General features: G+C 42.4%; 1 protein-coding gene across 1 annotated transcript in view; it reads right to left on the bottom strand.

Annotated features, from left to right (window-relative positions):
• The window catches only part of LOC120050711 (neural cell adhesion molecule 2-like), a 131,320-nt gene that overhangs the window by 30,960 nt on the left and 80,661 nt on the right, over positions 1-19,699 (bottom strand). Inside the window, exon 14 of the mRNA XM_038997278.1 lies at positions 10,517-10,691. Coding sequence (XP_038853206.1) covers positions 10,517-10,691 — 175 coding nt within the window. The remainder of the gene's footprint in view (positions 1-10,516; positions 10,692-19,699) is intronic.

The following is a 19,699-nucleotide window of genomic DNA, read 5'->3' as shown; positions in this document are numbered from 1 at the left end:
TTTTCTCATCAAAACTGCGCAATGTCGTATTGAACTATTTTGCTCTCAGAGTGCATTAAAACTCAGTTCAATTGACTGTTTTAATATTTTGATGAAACACTCTGAAATCGTTTGTGTCCAGATTAGTGATAACTGCTCTGAATGCGCATCTGAAGGTTGGTCAGGGCAAATCTTTGTGAAAGATTCAATAGATTTAGACAATAGTAATAAAAATAATAGACAGCCTAATGTGGAGCTGTTTTTCTTTGGCGGTAGAGGTGAGGCCTTGAAGACCGTGTCAATGAATGCAATCACTTCAGCATTGGTAGTAATAAAACAGTTAAACAAACATAGGATGAATTGAACTAAATCAATTGAATAAAATAATCACACAAAAGCCGCCGTGTTATGAAAAGAGAAAACCTATGGAATACGTATACAAAAACAAAACAATAATGGATGATTGCTACAAACCCCATCCTGAACAAAGGATAAGGAGAAAATAATAATTTAAGGACATAGAAGAGACAAATTACTTTTATTTATGCATAGTTACCTTCTAAATAGCACATTATGAGAATTTGGTCATAGCCATAGAAGGGTATTATACTGTCACATTCTGCACACATCCTGGTTCCTGTCCAATCCACTCCTTTGGTTTGGAGGCTGGTGGCTCATGCCCTCTACGGCTTTAAACCCCTTGTAATCATAGTAATAAAACTTTACTATTCAATTATAACCTCTTGAAGGACAAGGCAGATCCTTGTCGATCAAGACAATTACATGAAGAAAAAGAGAGACAAAACATTGTGTTAGTGCATCACTTTAATGTCGTAGAGTTTGGGGGTTATAATTAAGAAGATTTTTACCTGGTTGTAATCTGACATCTCTATGACTAGAAACCAGTTTACCAGTAGGAAGCAACGTCATTATAATGTCCAATGTCAAATTTGCCGACTGGGTATGATGGTTCACTGACCTCGCTTCAAATAGTTGAAAGAACATTGTCAAAGCATATATAGTAAATTAGAAATAGTTAGTGATTGAAAATGGGGCATTCCAAGGGAGAGAACCCATTAACAGTGTCTTTTTTCCTCACAGTGGCACATACTCTCTAAACCGTATCAATCTTTCTTGAGCCGCTAGCTCAGCATTCGTTTGCCTTGCATTCCATTGCGAGCCTGGTTGGATCTCTTTATTATTGGAGGGAATCAATGGACGTGAAGCAACACATTTCAAATAAGCGGGACCAAGGAAGGAAGCCAGGGGGAAATACATCGCGCTTTTTTACTTTTCACACCTCCGATTTCCAATTTCCTGAGCAATAAGGTGAAATGAAAAAGAATCCTCGCCAAGTGAATGCAATTCAAATCTTGACAGAGACAAATGTCTATTAGGTGCCTTGCAATGTTCAAACGATGACAGCTGGGTGTCTCAAGGTCTCGGGGTAGCTAGATCTCTCGACTGAAAACATTGAAAATAAAGACAAAAGGAGGGAAAACGGAAAAGAGGAACAAGGAGAAGTCTTGTTCTGCTGTCAAGTGCCTCTGGGGTTAGCTGCTCTAGCTGCCTACCTTGTGTGTGTTCGAAATTCATTCCAATCTATTCCACCAAATATATTACCTGGGTTTGGCTTCAAAAGACAACTACGACTACTACTTCCTTTCGCAGTGCCGAATTATGTCTTTGAGGTCGTTGAGAATAACAGAGACCACATCAGTTTCAGAGCCCCAGTGAGAGGATAGACACTCCAAACCTTATAGCTTTTGATCTTATCCTCATAATCCAAGCAGTGACAAATCAGCTCATAGTAGCAGCAAAGACCGGAAATGACGTTTGTTAACTTCTCTGGGGCAGGTGGCAAAACGTCCCACCGGCCAATAGCCAGGGAAAATACAGTGAGCCATATTCAAATAACATGATATAAAAATCAAACTTTCATTAAATCACACATGTAAGATACCAAATTAAAGCTACACTCGTTGTGAATCCAGCCAACATGTCAGATTTCAAAAAAGCTTTTCGGCGAAAGCATAAGATGCTATTATCTGATGATAGCACATCAGTAAACAACAGAGTAGCATATTTCAACACTGCAAGCACGACACAAAACGCAGAAATAAAATATAAATCATGCCTTACCTTTGACGAAATTATTTTGTTGGCACTCCAATATGTCCCATAAACATCACAAATGGTCCTTTTGTTCGATTAATTCCATCGATATATATCCAAAATGTCAATTTATTTGGACCGTTTCATCCAGAAAAACACAGCTTCCAACCTTCGCCAAGTCACTACAAAATATATCAAAAGTTACATGGAAATTTACCAAAACATTTCAAACTACTTTTGTCATACAACGTTAGGTATTTTTAAACGTTAATAATCGATCAATTTGAAGACGGGATGATCTGTGTTCAATACAAAACGAAACCAAACTGACGCAACTTTTTTCATAACGTGATTCTCTCCAAAAATGTACTTCATGTGACCCTCATTTACGATAGCCCTACTTCTTCAGTACACAAAGGAATAACCTCAACCGATTTCCAAGGACTGGCGACATCCAGTGGAAGCGGTAGAAACTGCAAGCACGTCCATTAGAAATCTGGTGTCTCTAAAAAAACGAATTGAAAAGACAGTGACATCAAAAAAATACAAATTCTGAATGGTTTGTCCTCAGGGTTTTGCCTGCTACATAAGTTCTGTTATTCTCACAGACATGATTCAAACAGTTTTAGAAACTTCAGAGTGTTTTCTATCCACATCCACTAATACTATGCATATCTTATATTCTGGGGATGAGTAGCAAGCAGTTGAATTTTGGCATGCTATTTTTCCCGAAAGTGAAAAAGCTGCCCCCTGTCCTCAAGAAGTTAAAATTCGCTAATTTTGTGTCTTTCTAGTCTTCTACTCTATATCCTATCAAACCGATGCCGATGTATATCAATTTCCCTGTCTGCTTATTCCATGTGATTAATCTAGAAAGCACGTCCTATTGGCTCTTGATTTATTAGCCCATTAGCGGCTCAATTTGATAGTCTGTTAATGCTAGTCATCCTGCATCTCTCTCGGAGTGGGAGCCATCCGTATACATCTACGTCTCTGACATCAACTCATTAGGTTAGAGCACTCATTGAGTTGGACTTGATTAGATCTGAGAGGTAGTCGGTCAATTAACGATGACAAAACGGGAGCCATTGATTGGGCGGAAACTTGCGGGTGCTAATGGTTTTTAGGGATAAACATCACTGTGAGTGGGTGTGTGCGTATGAGTGTGACGCCATCATAGCAACACTTAAGGGTCCAATTTGTGCTCTATGCCATGGGGAAGTATTGCTACTCCATTAGAGAAAGCCTTGGAAGAGAATCAGCCCACCCACACCAGATCCTCTTATTTAAGAGATAAGAGGAATGATGAGTCTCCACCATTACTAAGGCTGAATTAAAGAGCCTTGACATAGCTGAAGTACACTTCAATAATCAGGAAATGGAAAACCCATCAAAAACTATTATAATGTTGTTTTAAACTAGAGTGTTGTCTGGAGCAACATAGACTATGTTGTAAATCATTCCACTCATGCCATTTCAAGCAAACTAAGAAGTGTATAACTTTGCACTTTAATGCTTGAATTGCATGTAATATTATAATATCTACTCTATAATTTAATTTTAAACATTCTCCTTGCAGTTACGAGACAAAATTGCCTTGACCAAAAGTTCCCAGTGCATTTACAATGTTCCGTTTATACGGTATACTACATCTCTTCCACATCCAAGACCAAAGGTCACAGAAACATTAGACACAGACATTCAGGCACTTTCTCTCCTTAACCACTCTCCAACAATTCGTCAAGAATGATGACTCGCGAAAAGGCCCCGAGATCTGGCCTGCACGCAACTCCAAAATGGCGAGCCCAAATGGAGCATTACCACCAAACACACTTTTAAAGAGCAAAGTACTCTCGTTGCCGCTAGGGTTGTGGAACGAAATGGGGCAGGTTATTTGGGCTCGATGGTGTGGTGATTGCTGTAAAGCACAGACAAAAAGTGTTCCTGGGAAGGGAGAGTGATAGGGCCTAGAATCAGCCACTTGTTAAATCACAGCTCAAATGACTCAAAATGGCCGCCTAAATGGGACGCCTGACAATCAAACGACTGTAATCATAGTGACTTGACATGGTCTGTCCTTTCGGAGAGTTTCTGTCATATTCAGAGGTTCCACCAGGGATTATTGCCTAGAAATGTTAGAGAAAGTATGGAGCCCCTTAGGGGTCATGGCGGAGAAGAAATAAAACAGCCAGATTAATCTGTTCCCTCTTTCTTTTTATCTGTTCCCTCTGATTTTGTATTCGTCCCCTCTTCTTTTTATTTAGGCTATCATGACGGTCCCACTTGGCCAACAACATATTGCAGCCTAAATGCTTCAAATGGTGGTGATCAATGACCATTCAATAGCTTATTTTCATTTGCCTCCGAATCATAAGGGCATATTAGTAACGAGCATTTAAAACCACTCAAGGTGCAAATATGGTGCAATGATGCACTCTCATCCCTAGGCAGGAATTCCGTCTGGCTCTGCTTCATGACCTTAGCTGTTCTATATCTATATTCCGAAGGAATAATTGCACCTTTTACCCCCGAAGCCTCTTGTAAATTATGCACAATAAATTTGCATGCCTTTCCGTTCTGCCTCAGATGAGTCACATGCTCAATTGTAAACAACATAAACACATCCAGGTGCTTGGATGCACCATGTTTTACTGGACTTATATGGCCCTAACTTTATGCATGAGGGGTAAGCACACAAAATTGACAACTGTTCATGTTGTCCAAGTTGCATAAATACGAGTTTGCACAAAGTGTAAACATACAGTACCAGTCAAAAGATTGGACACAACCACTCATTCAGGGGGATTTTCTTTATTTTTACTATTTTCTACATCGTAGAATAATAGTGAAGGCATCAAAACTATGAAGAAACACATATGGAATCATGTAGTAACCAACATTTTTTAAACAAATCAAAATATGTTTTATATTCCTAGGTTTTGGACTTTCTAGGGAGTTTTTCCTAGCCACCGTGCTTCTACACCTGCATTGCTTGCTGTTTGGGGTTTTAGGCTGGGTTTCTGTACAGCACTTTGAGATATCAGCTGATGTAAGAAGGGCTATATAAATACATTTGATTTGGGCTGCAATATCTGAGGCTGGTAACTCTAATGACTTATCCTCTGCAGCAGAGGTAACTCTGGGTCTTCCTTTCCTGTGGTGGTCCTCATGAGAGCCAGTTTCATTATAGAGCTTGAAGGTTTTTGCACAAGGAAATGCTCAAAATTCTTGAAATCGACTGACTTTCATGTCTTAATTAAAGTAATGATGGACTGTCTTTTCTATTTGCTTATTTGAGCTGTTCTTGTCATAATATGGACTTGGTCTGTTACCAAATAGGGCTATCTTCTGTATGCCACCCCATACCTTGTCACAAAACAACTGATTGGCTCAAACGCATTAAGAAGGAAAGAAATTCCACTAATTAACTTTTAAAAAGGCACACCTGTTAATTGAAATGCATTCCAGGTGACTACCTCCTGAAGCTGGTTGAGAGAATGCCAAGAGTGTGCAAAGCTGTCATCAAGGCAAAGAGTGACTACTTTGAAGAATCTCAAATATATATATATATTTACACTTTTTTGGCTACTGCATAATTCCATATGTGCTATTTCATAGTTTTGATGTCTTCACTACGATTCTACAATGTAGAAAAGAGTAAAAATAAAGAAAAACCCTTGAATGAGAAGGTGTGTCCAAACTTTTGACTGGTACTGTCCATCATTCAGTTATGACTGCCACTGTCACTTTTTTTAATTGAAATTACTTTGGCTAATTGAGGTGTTTTTCACACCCGTTACCTATTATTTGCCCTTATGATTTGGAGGCATATGAAAACACTGAAACTAGAAATAAGCTATTAAATGTTAAGTAATCATCACCATTTGAAGCATGTAATTTACTAAATATAATGATATTTAGGCTGTTTTCGGCAAGTGGGAACAACATATTAGTCTACACAAGGAGAACATGGAACAAATAAAACATCTGAGGGAATGGATAAAAAAAAACTAGGGAACGGATTTGCCTGCCAGTCTTTTTTTCTCCACCATGATCCCTAAGTGGCTCTGTAAGAAAGTAAACATTTTCACAGCATTTCTAGGCTGCTTCCCCAACATAGTTCATTTCCAAACTGAAATGACTCTTGATGAAAAAATGTATTGCAACAGTGTTGAGTGTTTTGTATGTACATGCTTGTGAGTTTTTTGGGGGGTAGGGCGTGTTCAAGATAATTGGCTGTACATCACCTTGTCTTGTTTTCCTCTGAAAAAAGAAACGGAATTCATGAGAGCTGCGGTTACATTAATGGGCATCATTATTATTTTGATAGCAACAGTAGTGTTGTACTACAATAGTTTAAGCATGCATATGTTGTATTCTTCCAAAATGAAGGGGAATATTTTAGAAGTTTACATTACCAGTGAAGAGTGGTTCAACTTACAACTTTAATGATCCTTTAAAGGTGTTATAAGGAGCACATAGTTTGCGGGCATTTCTGTTATGTTCTTTTCAATTTATTTAAACCAATACCACTGGTGTGTGTTAGAAGTGAGTAGCATATGATATTGTACAGGAGAATGATTACCTCTATGGTAGCTTTAAACAGAGACAAACACTCGCCATATCATTCAACATACAAAATGTTCCGTTCTATTCACATCCATCAGGCCATATGGTAAACACATAGGGGGCATAAAACCAAGATGGATGCCAAAAATCCTAGAAAGGAGATCATTCAAAAAGAAACAGCCGGGACGAGACAGGATTTAGGAGGGAAATCGGGAAGACTCTATAGTGATTCAGGAGGTCTAAAGTGAGTGGTGCTATGATTTAAGAAGGATAGAGGGAAAGGAACCAAGGGCAGAGTGGCAATCAATGACATTTTTCAAAGGGGAGTTCATGGATGGGGAAAAAAAGTAAGGGAGAGGGGAGGTGTAGTGGCAGTTCATTGCAAGACAATCTAGGAGAGAGAAAGAAAGGGAGTAGAGGCGGGAAAAAGAAAAGCAAGAATTTCAGACCCAGGGAACGCATAATGCATAAAGAGGGAGAATTGAATAGAGATTGTCTAGAAAAGAAACACAGAGGCATATTGTAGATCCTTGGAGGTTATACAGCATATCAGATACACTGCAGGTAGGCATTTAACAGTGACACTACAATATCAAAAGTCAAACAATTTGGATGTGTTCAGTGAGGGGAACTATTCAGAAGGTTGCAGTAATACATATAATGAATAGAGCTGTCACGAATCCCTATTCAACAGACAATCATATCTATTCTACATAATACGTTTATCTTATTTTTCTTTAACATTTCACCCTCCTAAATAGACCCCACGGGTGGCGATTAATGACGAATACTGACAGGGGACAGGACTCCATTGTCATTGGTCAATTTTGGCCACTCCTTTCCCTCTCATTGGACCCTTCAACAGGAAATAAACTGGGATAAAAGTAAATGTTTTTTTTATTTATTTTTGCCCCGGTCTCTCTCTCCCTCTGTTCGCTAACGAGAGGGGACAGCCAATCGAAGTGACTCGGCTTAAGCACTGTGTTCGCAGCCTTGTTTTCCATTTAAGGAGCAGCGCACACACACACAAACACAGACACACAAACTCACAGGCAGTTTAGCCACTCCAGTAATGAGAGAGGCAAACAGTCGCTCCTTCATGAGCAGCAGCAGAAACGACCTAAGCAACAAAAAGAGTAAACACTAAAGAAAACACGCTCCCCTTGTTTTTTGAATCAGGCTCCACAGGGGGGCATATATATGGAAGTGGTGACTCACTGTAAACTGTTCCCTTTGTGACGGTTTGTGTATGTGTGTGTGTGGTCTTACATAAAACTCTGGGGACTGTTTGATAATGATAAGCATCCTACAGTCGGCCTCTTCTCTCCCAGGAACATTGAGAGGCCCAGACAGATACGCTTTTCAATCAGCATGGCCTAATCAAACCAACGCTCTCTGCGTTTGATCCTGCTCCCTTTACCCACACATAACCCCAATAGAAGGTGATTTGAGTGTGTGCTCATAACTCTACAGTGGGTTTACCTGGGTGAGTAGGTACAGTGCAGTGTGTGTATGTACAGTGCCTTCAGAAAGTATTCGGACCCCTTGACTTTTTCCACATTTTGTTACGTTATAGCCTTATTCTACAATTGATTCAATATCCCCCCCCCCCCCTCATCAATCTACACACAATACCCCATAATGACAAAGCAAAAACAGGTTTTTAGGATGTTTTGCTCATTTATAAAAAATGAACAACTGATATATCACATTTACATATATATTCAGACCCTTTACTCAGTACTTTGTTGAAGCACCTTTGGCAGCGATTACAGCATTGAGTCTGTCAAGTTTGATGGGGAGTGTTGCTGCACAGCTATTTTCAGGTCTCTCCAGAGATGTTCGATCGAGTTCAAGTCCGGGATCTGGCTGGAGAGGACATTTAGACACCTTTCCTGAAACCACTCCTGCGTTGTCTTGGCTGTGTCCTTAGGGTCGTTGTCCTGTTGGAAGGTGACCCTTCGCCCCAGTCTGAGGTCCTGAGCGCTCTGGAGCAGGTTTTCATCAAGGATCTCTCTGAACTTTGCTCTGTTCATATTTGCCTCGATCCTGACTAGTCTCAGAGTCCCTGCAGCTGAAAAACATCCCCACGGCAGGAAGCATTGGGCCGACCAACCAGTGCTCCCGCACATTAGCTAACCGGGCTATCTGCATTGTGTCCCGCCACCCACCAATCGCCAACCCCTCTTTTACGCTACTGCTACTCTCTGTTCATCATATATGCATAGTTACTTTAACCATATCTACATGTACATACTACCTCAATCAGCCTGACTAACCGTTGTCTGTATGTAGCCTCGCTACTGTATATAGCCTGTCTTTTTACTGTTGTTTTATTTCTTTACTTACCTATTGTTCACCTAATACCTTTTTTGCACTATTGGTTAGAGCCTGTAAGTAAGCATTTGTTGTATTCGGCGCACGTGACAAATAAACTTTGATTTGATTTGCTGTCACCACTATGCTTCACCATTGGGATGGTGCCAGGTTTCCTCCAGACGTGACGCTTGGCATTCAGGACAAAGAGTTTAGTTTCATCAGACCAGAGAATCTTGTTTCTCATGGTCTGAGAGTCTTGCCATTTGGCAAACTCCAAGCAGGCTGTCATGTGCCTTTTACTGAGGAGTGGCTTCTGTCTGGCCACTCTACCATAAAAGCCTGATTGGTGGAGTGCTGCAGAGATGGTTGTCCTCCTAGAAGGTTCTCCCATCTCCACAGAGGAACTCTAGATCTCTGACAGAGTGACCACCAGGTTCTTGGTAACCTCCCTGACCAAGGCCCTTCTCCGCCAATTGCTATGCACAGTGTATTCAAATGTAGAAAAGTAGGGAGATAGGCAATAAATAGGCCATAAATTGGCCATAGAGGTGAAATAGAGGCGATTGCTCAGTTTGGCTGGGCGGCCAGCATTAGGAAGGGTCTTGGTGGTTCCAAACATCTTCCATTTAAGAATGAACTGTGTTCTTGGGGACCTTCAATGCTGCAGAATTTTTTTGGTACCCTTGCCTTGATCTGTGCCTCGACACAATCCTGTCTTGGAGCTCTACGGACAATTCCTTCAACCTCATGGCTTGGTATTTGCTCTGACATGCAATGTCAACTGTGGGACCTTATATAGACAGGTGTGTACCTTTCCAAATCATGTTCAATCAATTGAATTTACCACAGGTGTACTCCAATCAACTTGTAGAAACATCTCAAGGATAGGATGATTAATGGAAACAGGATGCACCTTGGCTCAATTGCGGGTCTCATAGCAAAGGAGCTGAAAACTTATGTAAATAAGGTATTTCTGTTTTTAATTTTTAATACATTTGCAAACATTTCTAAAAACCTGTTTTCGCTTTCTTATTATGGGGTATTGTGTGTAGTTTGCTGATAATAAAAAAAAAAATCCATTTTAGAATAAGGCTGTAACATACATTTTTTTTTTTAAAGTCAAGGGGTCTGAATACTTTCCGAAGGCACTGTATGTGTTTGCGCCCAGCAGTGTGTGTCACAGGAGGCTGGTAAGGGGAGGACGGCTCATAATACTGAATGGAATGGAGCAAATGGAATGGTATCAAACACATGGAAACCAGCTGTGTAATGTGTTTGAGACCATTCCATTAATTCCATTCCAGACATTACTATGAGCCCGTCCTCCCCATTTAAAGTGTCACCAGCCACCACTAGTATGTGTGTGTGCGTGCGGGCATCTGTGAGTGTCAGTGAATATAAACACAACTGTGTGTCTGTCTGTGTGCACAACTGTCTTTGTGTGTGTGTTTGTCTAAGGATTTTTGTCAGTATGTGTGCACATGACGGTCTGTGTATGCATGCTTGAACATGCAGGTCCCACAACTGTGTGTACCTATGATGTCGGGTTTCTGGGGCATGAAGAACTGGTAGAAGGTGGGCTCCGAAAGGCCCTTGACGTTGCGAGCTGTGATCTCCACCTCGTAGCGCATGTTCCACTGCAGCGGCTGCAGCAGGGCAAAGTCATGCTGCCCCGACACCAGCTTCGTCATCCACTGCTCCTCCTTGTCCTATGGAGAGGGGGAGGAGGGTGGAGAGAGCAGAGGGAGAGAAGCAAAGAGAGAGAAAGGGGGAGGGGAATATGGGAAGGAGAGAGACAGATTGTTAGATGGGGAATAGGGTATTGAGGGAGGGGGAAAGAAGAAAGGGTGAGAGAGAGAGAGGGGAAGAGAGAGGGAGAGAGAGTGTTAAAGACAGTATGAGAACAAGTACGCTCAGTAAGTTACAGCCTTTGTATACACTTCATCTTTATATGATCAAATTCAAATCAAATATAGATCAAAGTACACTACATGGCCAAAAGTAGGTGGACTCCCCTTAAAATGTGTGGATTCAGCTATTTCAGCTACAACCGTTGCTGACAGGTGTTTTAAAATCGAGCACACAGCCATGCAATCTCCATAGACAAACACTGGCAGTAGAATGGCCTTACTGGAGAGTTCAGTGACTTTCAACGTGGTACCGTCATAGGATGCCACCTTTCCAACAAGTCAGTTTGTCAAAGTTCTGCCCTGCTAGAGCTGCCCTGGTCAACTGTAAGTGCTGTTATTGTGAAGTGGAAACATCTAGGAGCAACAACGGCTCACCCACAAAGTGGTAGGTCACACAAGCTCGTCACTACCAAGTTCCAAACCGCCTCTGGAAGCAACGTCAGCACAAGAACTGTTTGTCGGGTGCTTCATGAAATGAGTTTCCATGGCCGAGTAGCCATCGGCCGGAGTGGTGTAAAGCTTGTCGCCTTTGGACTCTGGAGCAGTGGAAACACGTTCTCTGGAGTGATGAATCACGCTTCACCATCTAGCAGGCCAACAGACACAACTGGGTTTTGCAGATGCCAAGAGATTGCTGTTTAGCGCCAAATGTAAAGTTTGGTGGAAGGGGAATAATGGTCTGGGGCTGTTTTTCATGGTTCGGGCTAATCCCCTTAGTTCCAGTGAAGGGAAATCTTAACGCTACAGCATACAATTACATTCCAGATGATTCTGTGCTTACAACTTTATGGCAACAGTTAGGGGGAAGGCCCTTTCCTGTATCAGCATGACAATGCCCCCGTGCAAAAAGTGAGGTCCATACAGAAATGGTTTGTTGAGATCAGTGTGGAAGAACTTGACTGACCTGCACAGAGCCCTGGACTGAACCCCATGAAACACCTTTTGGCTGAATTGGAACACCGACTGCGAGCCTCACTAATGCCCTTGTGGCTGAATGGAAGCAAGTCCCCGCAGCAATGTTCCAGTATCTAGTGGAAAGCCTTTCCAGAAGAGTGGAGGCTGGCAAAGGGGGGACCAACTCCATATTAATGCCCATGATTTTGGAATGAGATGTTCGACGAGCAGGTGTCCACATACTTTTGGCCATGTAATGTAATTACATTGTGAGTGTACCTAACCTTTATGTTTGTCTGAAAAATCTGAGAAAATATTATTTTGAGCCAGCGTCAAGAACATTGTTGTAATAGATCCAAATCAAATCCGGTTTTATTTGTCACATGCAACAGGTTTAGACTAACAGTGATATGCTTTGTTACTTACTTCCGAGCAAAGCAGAGAGAAAAATAAACAATTATAGAAAAATAACAACATAAGGAATAAATACACTAAGTAACAATAACTAGGCTATATACATGGGGTACCAGTGCCGAGTCAATGTGCAGGGGTACGAGCTAATTTAAGTAGATATGTAAATATAGGTAGGGGAAAAGTGACTAGGCAACAGGATAGACAAACAGTGGCAGGAGCATGTGTGATGAGTCAAAGAGTTAGTGCAAGAAGTGTCAATGCTAGTCCAGGTAGCGATTTGGTTAACTATTTAGTAGTCTTATGGCTTGGTGGTAGAAGCTGTTCAGAGTCGTGTTGGTTCCAAACTTAGTGCATCCGTGCCGCTTCCTATGCGGTAGCACAGTCTATGACTTCGGTGGCTGGAGTCTTTGACAATTTTTAGGGCCTTCCTCTGACACCGCCTAGTATAGAGGTCCTGGATGGCAGGAAGCTCGGCCCCAGTGATGTACTGGGCCGTAAGCACTAACGTCTGTCGCGACTTGCAGTCGGATGCCAAGTAGTTGCCATACCAACTGGTGATGCAGCCAGTCAAAATGCTCTCATTGGTGCAGTTGTAGATCTGAGGGCCCATGACAAATCTTTTCAGCCTCCTGAGGGAGGAAGAGGCATTGTCGTGCCTTCTTCACAACTGTGTTGGTGTGTGTGGACCATGATAGATCCTTAGTGATGTGGACACCGAGGAACATGAAGCTCTCGACCCGCTCAACTACAGCCCCATCGATTTGAATGGGGGTGTGCTCGTCCCTCCGTTTCCTGTAGTCCACAATCAGCTCCTTTGTCTTGCTGACGTTGGGGGAGAGCTTGTTGTCATGGCACCACAATGCCAGGTCTCTAACCTCCTCCCTATAGGCTGTCTCATCGTCGTCGGTGATCAGGCCTACCACCGTCATGTCGTCTACTTAATGATGGTGTTGGAGTTGTGCGCAGCCACGCAGTCGTGGATGAACAAGAGCGGGTAAATGGATACAAATAGTGGAATCATGCCATATTTGGACTAAATGCTCAACAAGGTTGGAAAGTTGTTATATCATTTCAACAAAAGACAATCATTTGTCAGTTGGACAAAAAAAGTACAAATCTGCTAATCACACTGTGGATATATTAGACTTCAGAATTGCATTGGGGGCATACCTATATTTCACTGTACAGCCTTACCTATGGACAGCCTTACCTATGGATCAATGAAATAGAGTATCAGTCTACTCAGCGACACCCACAGAACACAACTATAAAGAGTTTACATAAATATTAGCGTCACAGCTCTTATTGAGGGAATTTGACTACCCTATTTCATTGATCCACAATGACTGATGTGGTGTACTCCTCAATGCCATCGGAGGAATCCCGTAACATATTCCAGTCTGTGCTAGCAAAACAGTCCGGTAGCTTAGCATCTTCATCTGGCCACTTTTTTATTTATCTAGTCACTGGTGCTTCCTGCCTTAATTTTTGCTTGTAAACAGGAATCAGGAGGATAGAATTATGGTCAGATTTGAAAAATGGAGGGCGAGGGAGAGCTTTGCATGTGTCTCTGTGTGTGGAGTATATGTGGTCCGGGGTTCTTTTTCCTCTGGTTGCACATTTAACATGCTGATAGAAATTTGGTAAAACGGATGTAAGTTTCCCTGCATTAAAGTCCCCGGCTACTAGGAGCGCCACCTCTGGGTGAGCGTTTTCTTGTTTGTGTATGGTGGAATACAGCTCATTCAATGCTGTCTTAGTGCCAGCCTCTGACTGTGGTGGTATGTAAACAGCTACGAAGAATACAAATGAAAACTCTCTCAGTAGGTAGTGTGGTCTCCAGCTTATCATGAGATATTCTACCTCAGGCAAGCAATAGCTTGAGACTTCCTTAGATATCATGCACCAGCTGTTATTTACAAAAATACATAGTCCGCTGCCCCTTATCTTACCAGATGCCGCTGTTCTATCCTGCCGGTACATCGTATAATCAGCCAGCTGTATGTTGATATTGTCGTCGTTCAGCCACGACTCCGTGAAGCATAAGATGTTACAGTTTTTAATGTCCCGTTGGTAGTTTAATCTTCCTTGTAACTCGTCAATTTTATTCTCCAAGGACTGCACGTTTGCTAGCAGAACGGAGGGAAGTGGGGGTTTATTGGATCGCCTACAAATTCTCCGAAGGAAGCCCACCCTTCGGGCCCTCTTTCTCCACCTTTTCTTCAAGCAGATCACCGGGATCGGGGCCTGTTCCTGAGGAAGCAGTATATCCTTCGCGTCGAGCTCGTCAGAGTTGTGAAAGGAAAAAAAGGAATTCTGCTAGTCCGTGGAGAGTAATCGCAGTCCTGATGTCTAGAAGTTATTTTCGGTCATAAGAGACAGTAGGGGCAACGTTATGTACAAAGTAAGTAAAAAAACAAGTTACAAACAACGCAAATAAACAAACAAAAAAACACAATCGGCTTGGGGCACGTAAAACGTCTGTCTTCTTCTCTGGCGCCATAAGCCCACAGTCTGGTTTGACCTATCTCTGTCCCATGAGGTGTTCCACCATTTATGTGGATCTCTCTCCTCCTGTAGTTCCAAGGCATAGCGATTGGTCTCCTCCATTATGTTTCGCACCAGCTCCTCTGTCAGAAACAGCTTGAAGCACTCTGCCTCGGAGGGAGATGGCAAGCGGATTTGCACTCCAGATTGGGACACATCAAAGCCAACTGCAGGGCCAGGAGGGGTGAAATGGCTGGCGGCCTTCCAACTACCACAGAGTTCCTGTACTTCACCAACTGATGGTCTGCCTCCAGCACCACCAGCATCTTCAGAGGGACCTCGGACTTCGTCAGTGGGCAAGGAGTCCTCAGATTCAGGGTTCTCAATAGCCAGAAGGTTGAGGGGGCAGCTCCTCACTGTCACTGTCAGAGTATGATTCCTCACTTTCATACTCAGACTCATTGTCAGAATTGACCAAAATCTCCAGAATTTCTGCATTTGTGAGTTGGCTCCTTTTGAAAGACATTGCTAATGCCACAGCTTAGCCCACTAGCTACATACATAAACAACAACACTGAATGGCTCTAAGTGTGTGTCAGTGGTGAAGTGATTGGCTGTCGGTGTGGTGATACTGATGATTTGTCTCCAAACATAGTTTGCTTACAAAGCAGGTCAGGTGAATTAACGTGGCAGGTTAGGGCAGGGGTGAGCAACTCCAGTCCTCGAGGGCCTGATTGGTGTCACACTTTTTCTCCATCCCTAGCAAACACAGCTGATTAATCAAATTGCATTCTAATCTGAAGATCATGATTAGGTGAGTATTGGAGTCAGGTGTGTTAGCTGGAGCTGGAGCAAAACTGACACCAATCAGGCTCTCGAGGACTGGAATTTCCCACCCCTGGGTTAGGGGAACTAACGCATCAGGTTAAGTGAATTTAAGTAGGAGTATAAGAGAATAATGTTAAGGTTAAGGAAAAATGTTAGGCTTAGGCCTAGTTACAATGCTAACTGTTGTCCCCAACGCGACCACTAGATTGAGCTGTTGTAGGCTTAGCTACTCCATCTAGCCACAACGGTAGAAATGCAAACAAACCATCTGTGATGACAAATCATCAGTATCATAACACCGGCGAGCCCAACTTCGTTTGTGGAAAATTGGTTGTCTGGCAATAATTCCGTAATTTTTATTCACATATTTTCAAGTACTGGTGACAAATCATGCATTCCGATTAGAGCAATCGCCTCTATTTCGCCTCTATGGCTTATTTATTGCCTACCTCCCTACTCTTCTACATTTGCACACACTGTACATATATTTTTTATACTGTGTTATTGACTGTACGTTTTTTTATGTGTAACTATGTGTTGTTTGACTTTGTCACACTGCTTTGCTTTATCTTGGCCAGGTCGCAGTTGTTTGTTCTCAACTGGCCTACCTGGTGAAATAAATAAATTAAAAAAATCAGGGGAGAAGGTGGTGACCAAGAACCCAATGGTCACTGACAGAGCTCCAGAGTTCCTCTGTGGAGATTGTAGAACTTTCCAGAAGGACAACCATCTCTGCAGCACTCCACCAATTAATGATTTTATTTATTTAACTAGGAAAGTCAGTTAAGAACAAATTCTAATTTACAATGACGGCCTACCCCAGCCAACGCTGGGCCAATTGTGCAGCTCCCTATGGGACTCCCAAACACGGCCGGATGTGATGCAGCCTGGATTCGAACCAAGTACTGCAGTGATGCCTCTTGCATTGGGATGCAGTATCTTAGACCACTGCACCACTCAAGGAGCCCAATCTGGCCTTTAAAAGTCACATTACAGCCTGCTTGGAGTTTGCCAAACGGCACCTAAAGGACTCTCAGACTATGAGAAACAAGATTCTCTGGTTGATGAAACTAAGGTTGAGTTCTCTGGCATAAATGCAAATTGTCACGTCTGGAGGAAACCTGGCACCAATCCTACAGTGAAGAATAGTGGTAGCAGCATCATGCTGTGGGGATGTTTTTCAGCGGCAGGTACTAGGAGACTAGTCAGGATCGAGGGAAAGATGAACGAAGCAAAGTACAGAGAGATCTTTGATGAAAACCTGCTCCAGAGCGCTCAGGACCTCAGACTGTGTTTGTACAAAATGTTTCTGTGAAAAAACAGTGGCCAGCTCAAATGCTGACTGTTGCGTGAATCATAACTAGACGTTATAATGAAGTGTTCCAATCACACTGGTTTGAGTGTACGCTGCAGGGACCACTGTAGAACGATCCACTGTTGAATGATTACAGCCCTGTGTGCCTATGCCTCAAAGGGTTAACCTTTTCATAAGTGAGTTCCGCCACAGCGTGAGTTTTTTTATGCACCTGATGTTAGAATGCACTCACCATTCCAAAATGTGACTGTTACATAACAGGACATTTCATCCGCACTGCCCTCAAACCAAGGCACACTGCCTGTTTTTATTTATAGGCAGTTTCAACTTGTCAATATCAAATGATTTCTAACAAGTTTATATTTTCTAAGAACAGTTTGAATTGCGGTGTGTTCCGCTTTTTCACTTTTGCGGACAACTTATTTTTTTAGCAATTTCTGACCCGGACAAAATTCCCCAAGCACTTCCCAATTGTTTGTGCAGTTCAAGTCTGCAGACATTTGCGAATCTCCCATCAGAACTCGATCTGCATGTCTGGTGCCCGCATCGCAGTCATGGTTGTTTTCATTACTAATAATAACTTTGGAAATGTGTGCGTTTCTATCAAAGTAAGTGCTTAATTACATTATAATAGTTTCTGTGTGTCGTGTTATGTCGTTTCTACAGTACTGTAGCTCACTGTATATATGGAGCATAATATTTTTGTGTATATTCCTTAGAACCGTGGACATGCGAGGTAATGTTACTCATTTCATAATCTTTATGGTGTTATATTCAATTGTGGTTATGTAGCTAACTATATTATTCTATTAGCTCTGTAAAACAATGATAATTGCGTCAGCAAAGTATTAGCTAGTGTTGTATTTTGAAGCAACGTGGCCTTAAGACTCCCAAGTGGCGCAGCGGTCTAAGGCATTGCATCTCAATGATGGAGGCGTCACTACAGACACCCTGGTTCGAATCCAGGCTGTATCACAACCGGCCGTGATTGGGAGTCCCATAGGGCAGCGCACAATTGGCCTAGCATTGTCTGAGTTTGGCTGGTGTAGGCCGTCATTGTAAATAATCATTTGTTTTCAAATGACTTGCCAGGTTAAAGAAATACAAAATGTATGACTGGTTTGTTTTCATTTGGCCTATTTAGCATAGCTCTGTTCTGCCCTGCCCCCTTGTGGAGCTCAAAAGTTACTGTTATAACTCAAATTTGTGATTTTGTCAATGCAATATACTGTATTATTTTTTATAGCAGTGTTTATTATGTTACTTCTTTGTAATATTGTTTTATTGCTATATCCTAATTACTAATAATTCCTCTTTATTCTGTACTTTCAGAAACCAAAAACAGTATTTGCCAATATCATAATTGGAACTGGAGCTGGACATCTTTGGAGCTGAAGATTGAGGCCAGCTTTTGTATGCTAGTGTACACTCCTTAACATTCTTACTGGATGAAAACAAAGCAAGAAAACACCTAGGCCAATATGTAATAGTTGTCTATTTTATTGCAGTATTGGTGGTGGTTGGTTGAAAAACAACAACAAAAACTTGTTTTACTAGAGGGGGGAAAAAACTGAATATGCATAACCCATATTTCATATTCATGCATTGACTGAACAACAACTGCATTTCCACCCCCCACCTCTAAAGGCAAAGTATCATGGCAGGTCACCTGTCAAGTCACCTGCCAGGTCAATCAGTCAGTAATTGCTGCAGATGTGCTCAATAGGGCTTGAGCATATGATACTCTCCAAGGCACGGTGAAATACATAGAGGTGTATCACAAGCTAAACACATGTATTTCGTCAACCTCCTCTGCTTCCTTCTCCTGGTGCCAGACAGGCAGATTTTGCAGTGCCTCCGTGTGCGACTACCTTAAGCAGCAGTTTGAGGGACTTTGCAGGGAAAATACCGTTAGTGAGGCGTAGGGGATTGCGTGCAGCAGGATGACCCGCAGTGAATGGGCACTGAGGGGTGTGGTGCTCCTCCAGCAGCTCTCTCAGGTTTTCTCTGTACTTTTGGTAGGTAATTACTTTACCTATAAGGGAGTGGGGAGGATGATGGAAGGGAGAGGATGATGAGGCAGTGGGTAGGTGGGTGAGATATTGTCACTATAATTGCATAATGGAGCTGTATGTGATTTGTATGTGAACTGTACGTCCAATTACAAAAAATACCTTGTTCATTAATCATCTCACCTGTTAGTTGGCAGTGAACTATGTGGCCATTGAGGGCAGCAGTGTTGATCAGATGGAAAAATATCTTCTTATACCACTTGGTCTTTTTCCGAGTGCATTCCACAAAGCTATTTATCATGTCTGCCTTATCCACTGCCCCCATTTTGAGGTTATAGTCAAGCACACAGTATGGTTTGATGTTTCTCTCTCCCGTCAGGTGGTCCACCTTCCCTATGGCCGACATGGTTACTGTATGGACAGTGGAGAGGACATGGACGTCTCGTTTGGCATGTCACTTTACTGCCAGCTGTTGACCGTTCTCCTTGAACTCCACCTCCCCTCTCTGCATCTTCCTGCATCCGAATGCCGGCATCCCCTTCCTGGTCGACCTGACTGTGCCACAGGCCCCTGTGCTGTTGGAGAGCAGATGCTGGAAGAGTGTGGGACTGCAGTATCAATTGTCCACATACAAAGTGTGTCCCTTGCCAAGATGAGGAGCCAGAATGGTCATCACCATGGACCTGGACACCCCAAGCCCCTCATAATGTTGGATGTCAGTGGTGGACCCTGTGTAAATTATAATGTCTTAGACAAATCCTGTCTTCACGTCGCACATGACAAAGAACTTGACCCCAAACCTGTGCCTTTTGGAGGGAATATATTGACGTAACGCCAGCCTACCTTTCCATAACATC

This window comes from Salvelinus namaycush, chromosome 7, assembly GCF_016432855.1.
Source record: "Salvelinus namaycush isolate Seneca chromosome 7, SaNama_1.0, whole genome shotgun sequence".
Taxonomy (NCBI): Eukaryota; Metazoa; Chordata; class Actinopteri; order Salmoniformes; family Salmonidae; genus Salvelinus; species Salvelinus namaycush.
This window is presented reverse-complemented; position numbering and strand designations above follow the sequence as displayed.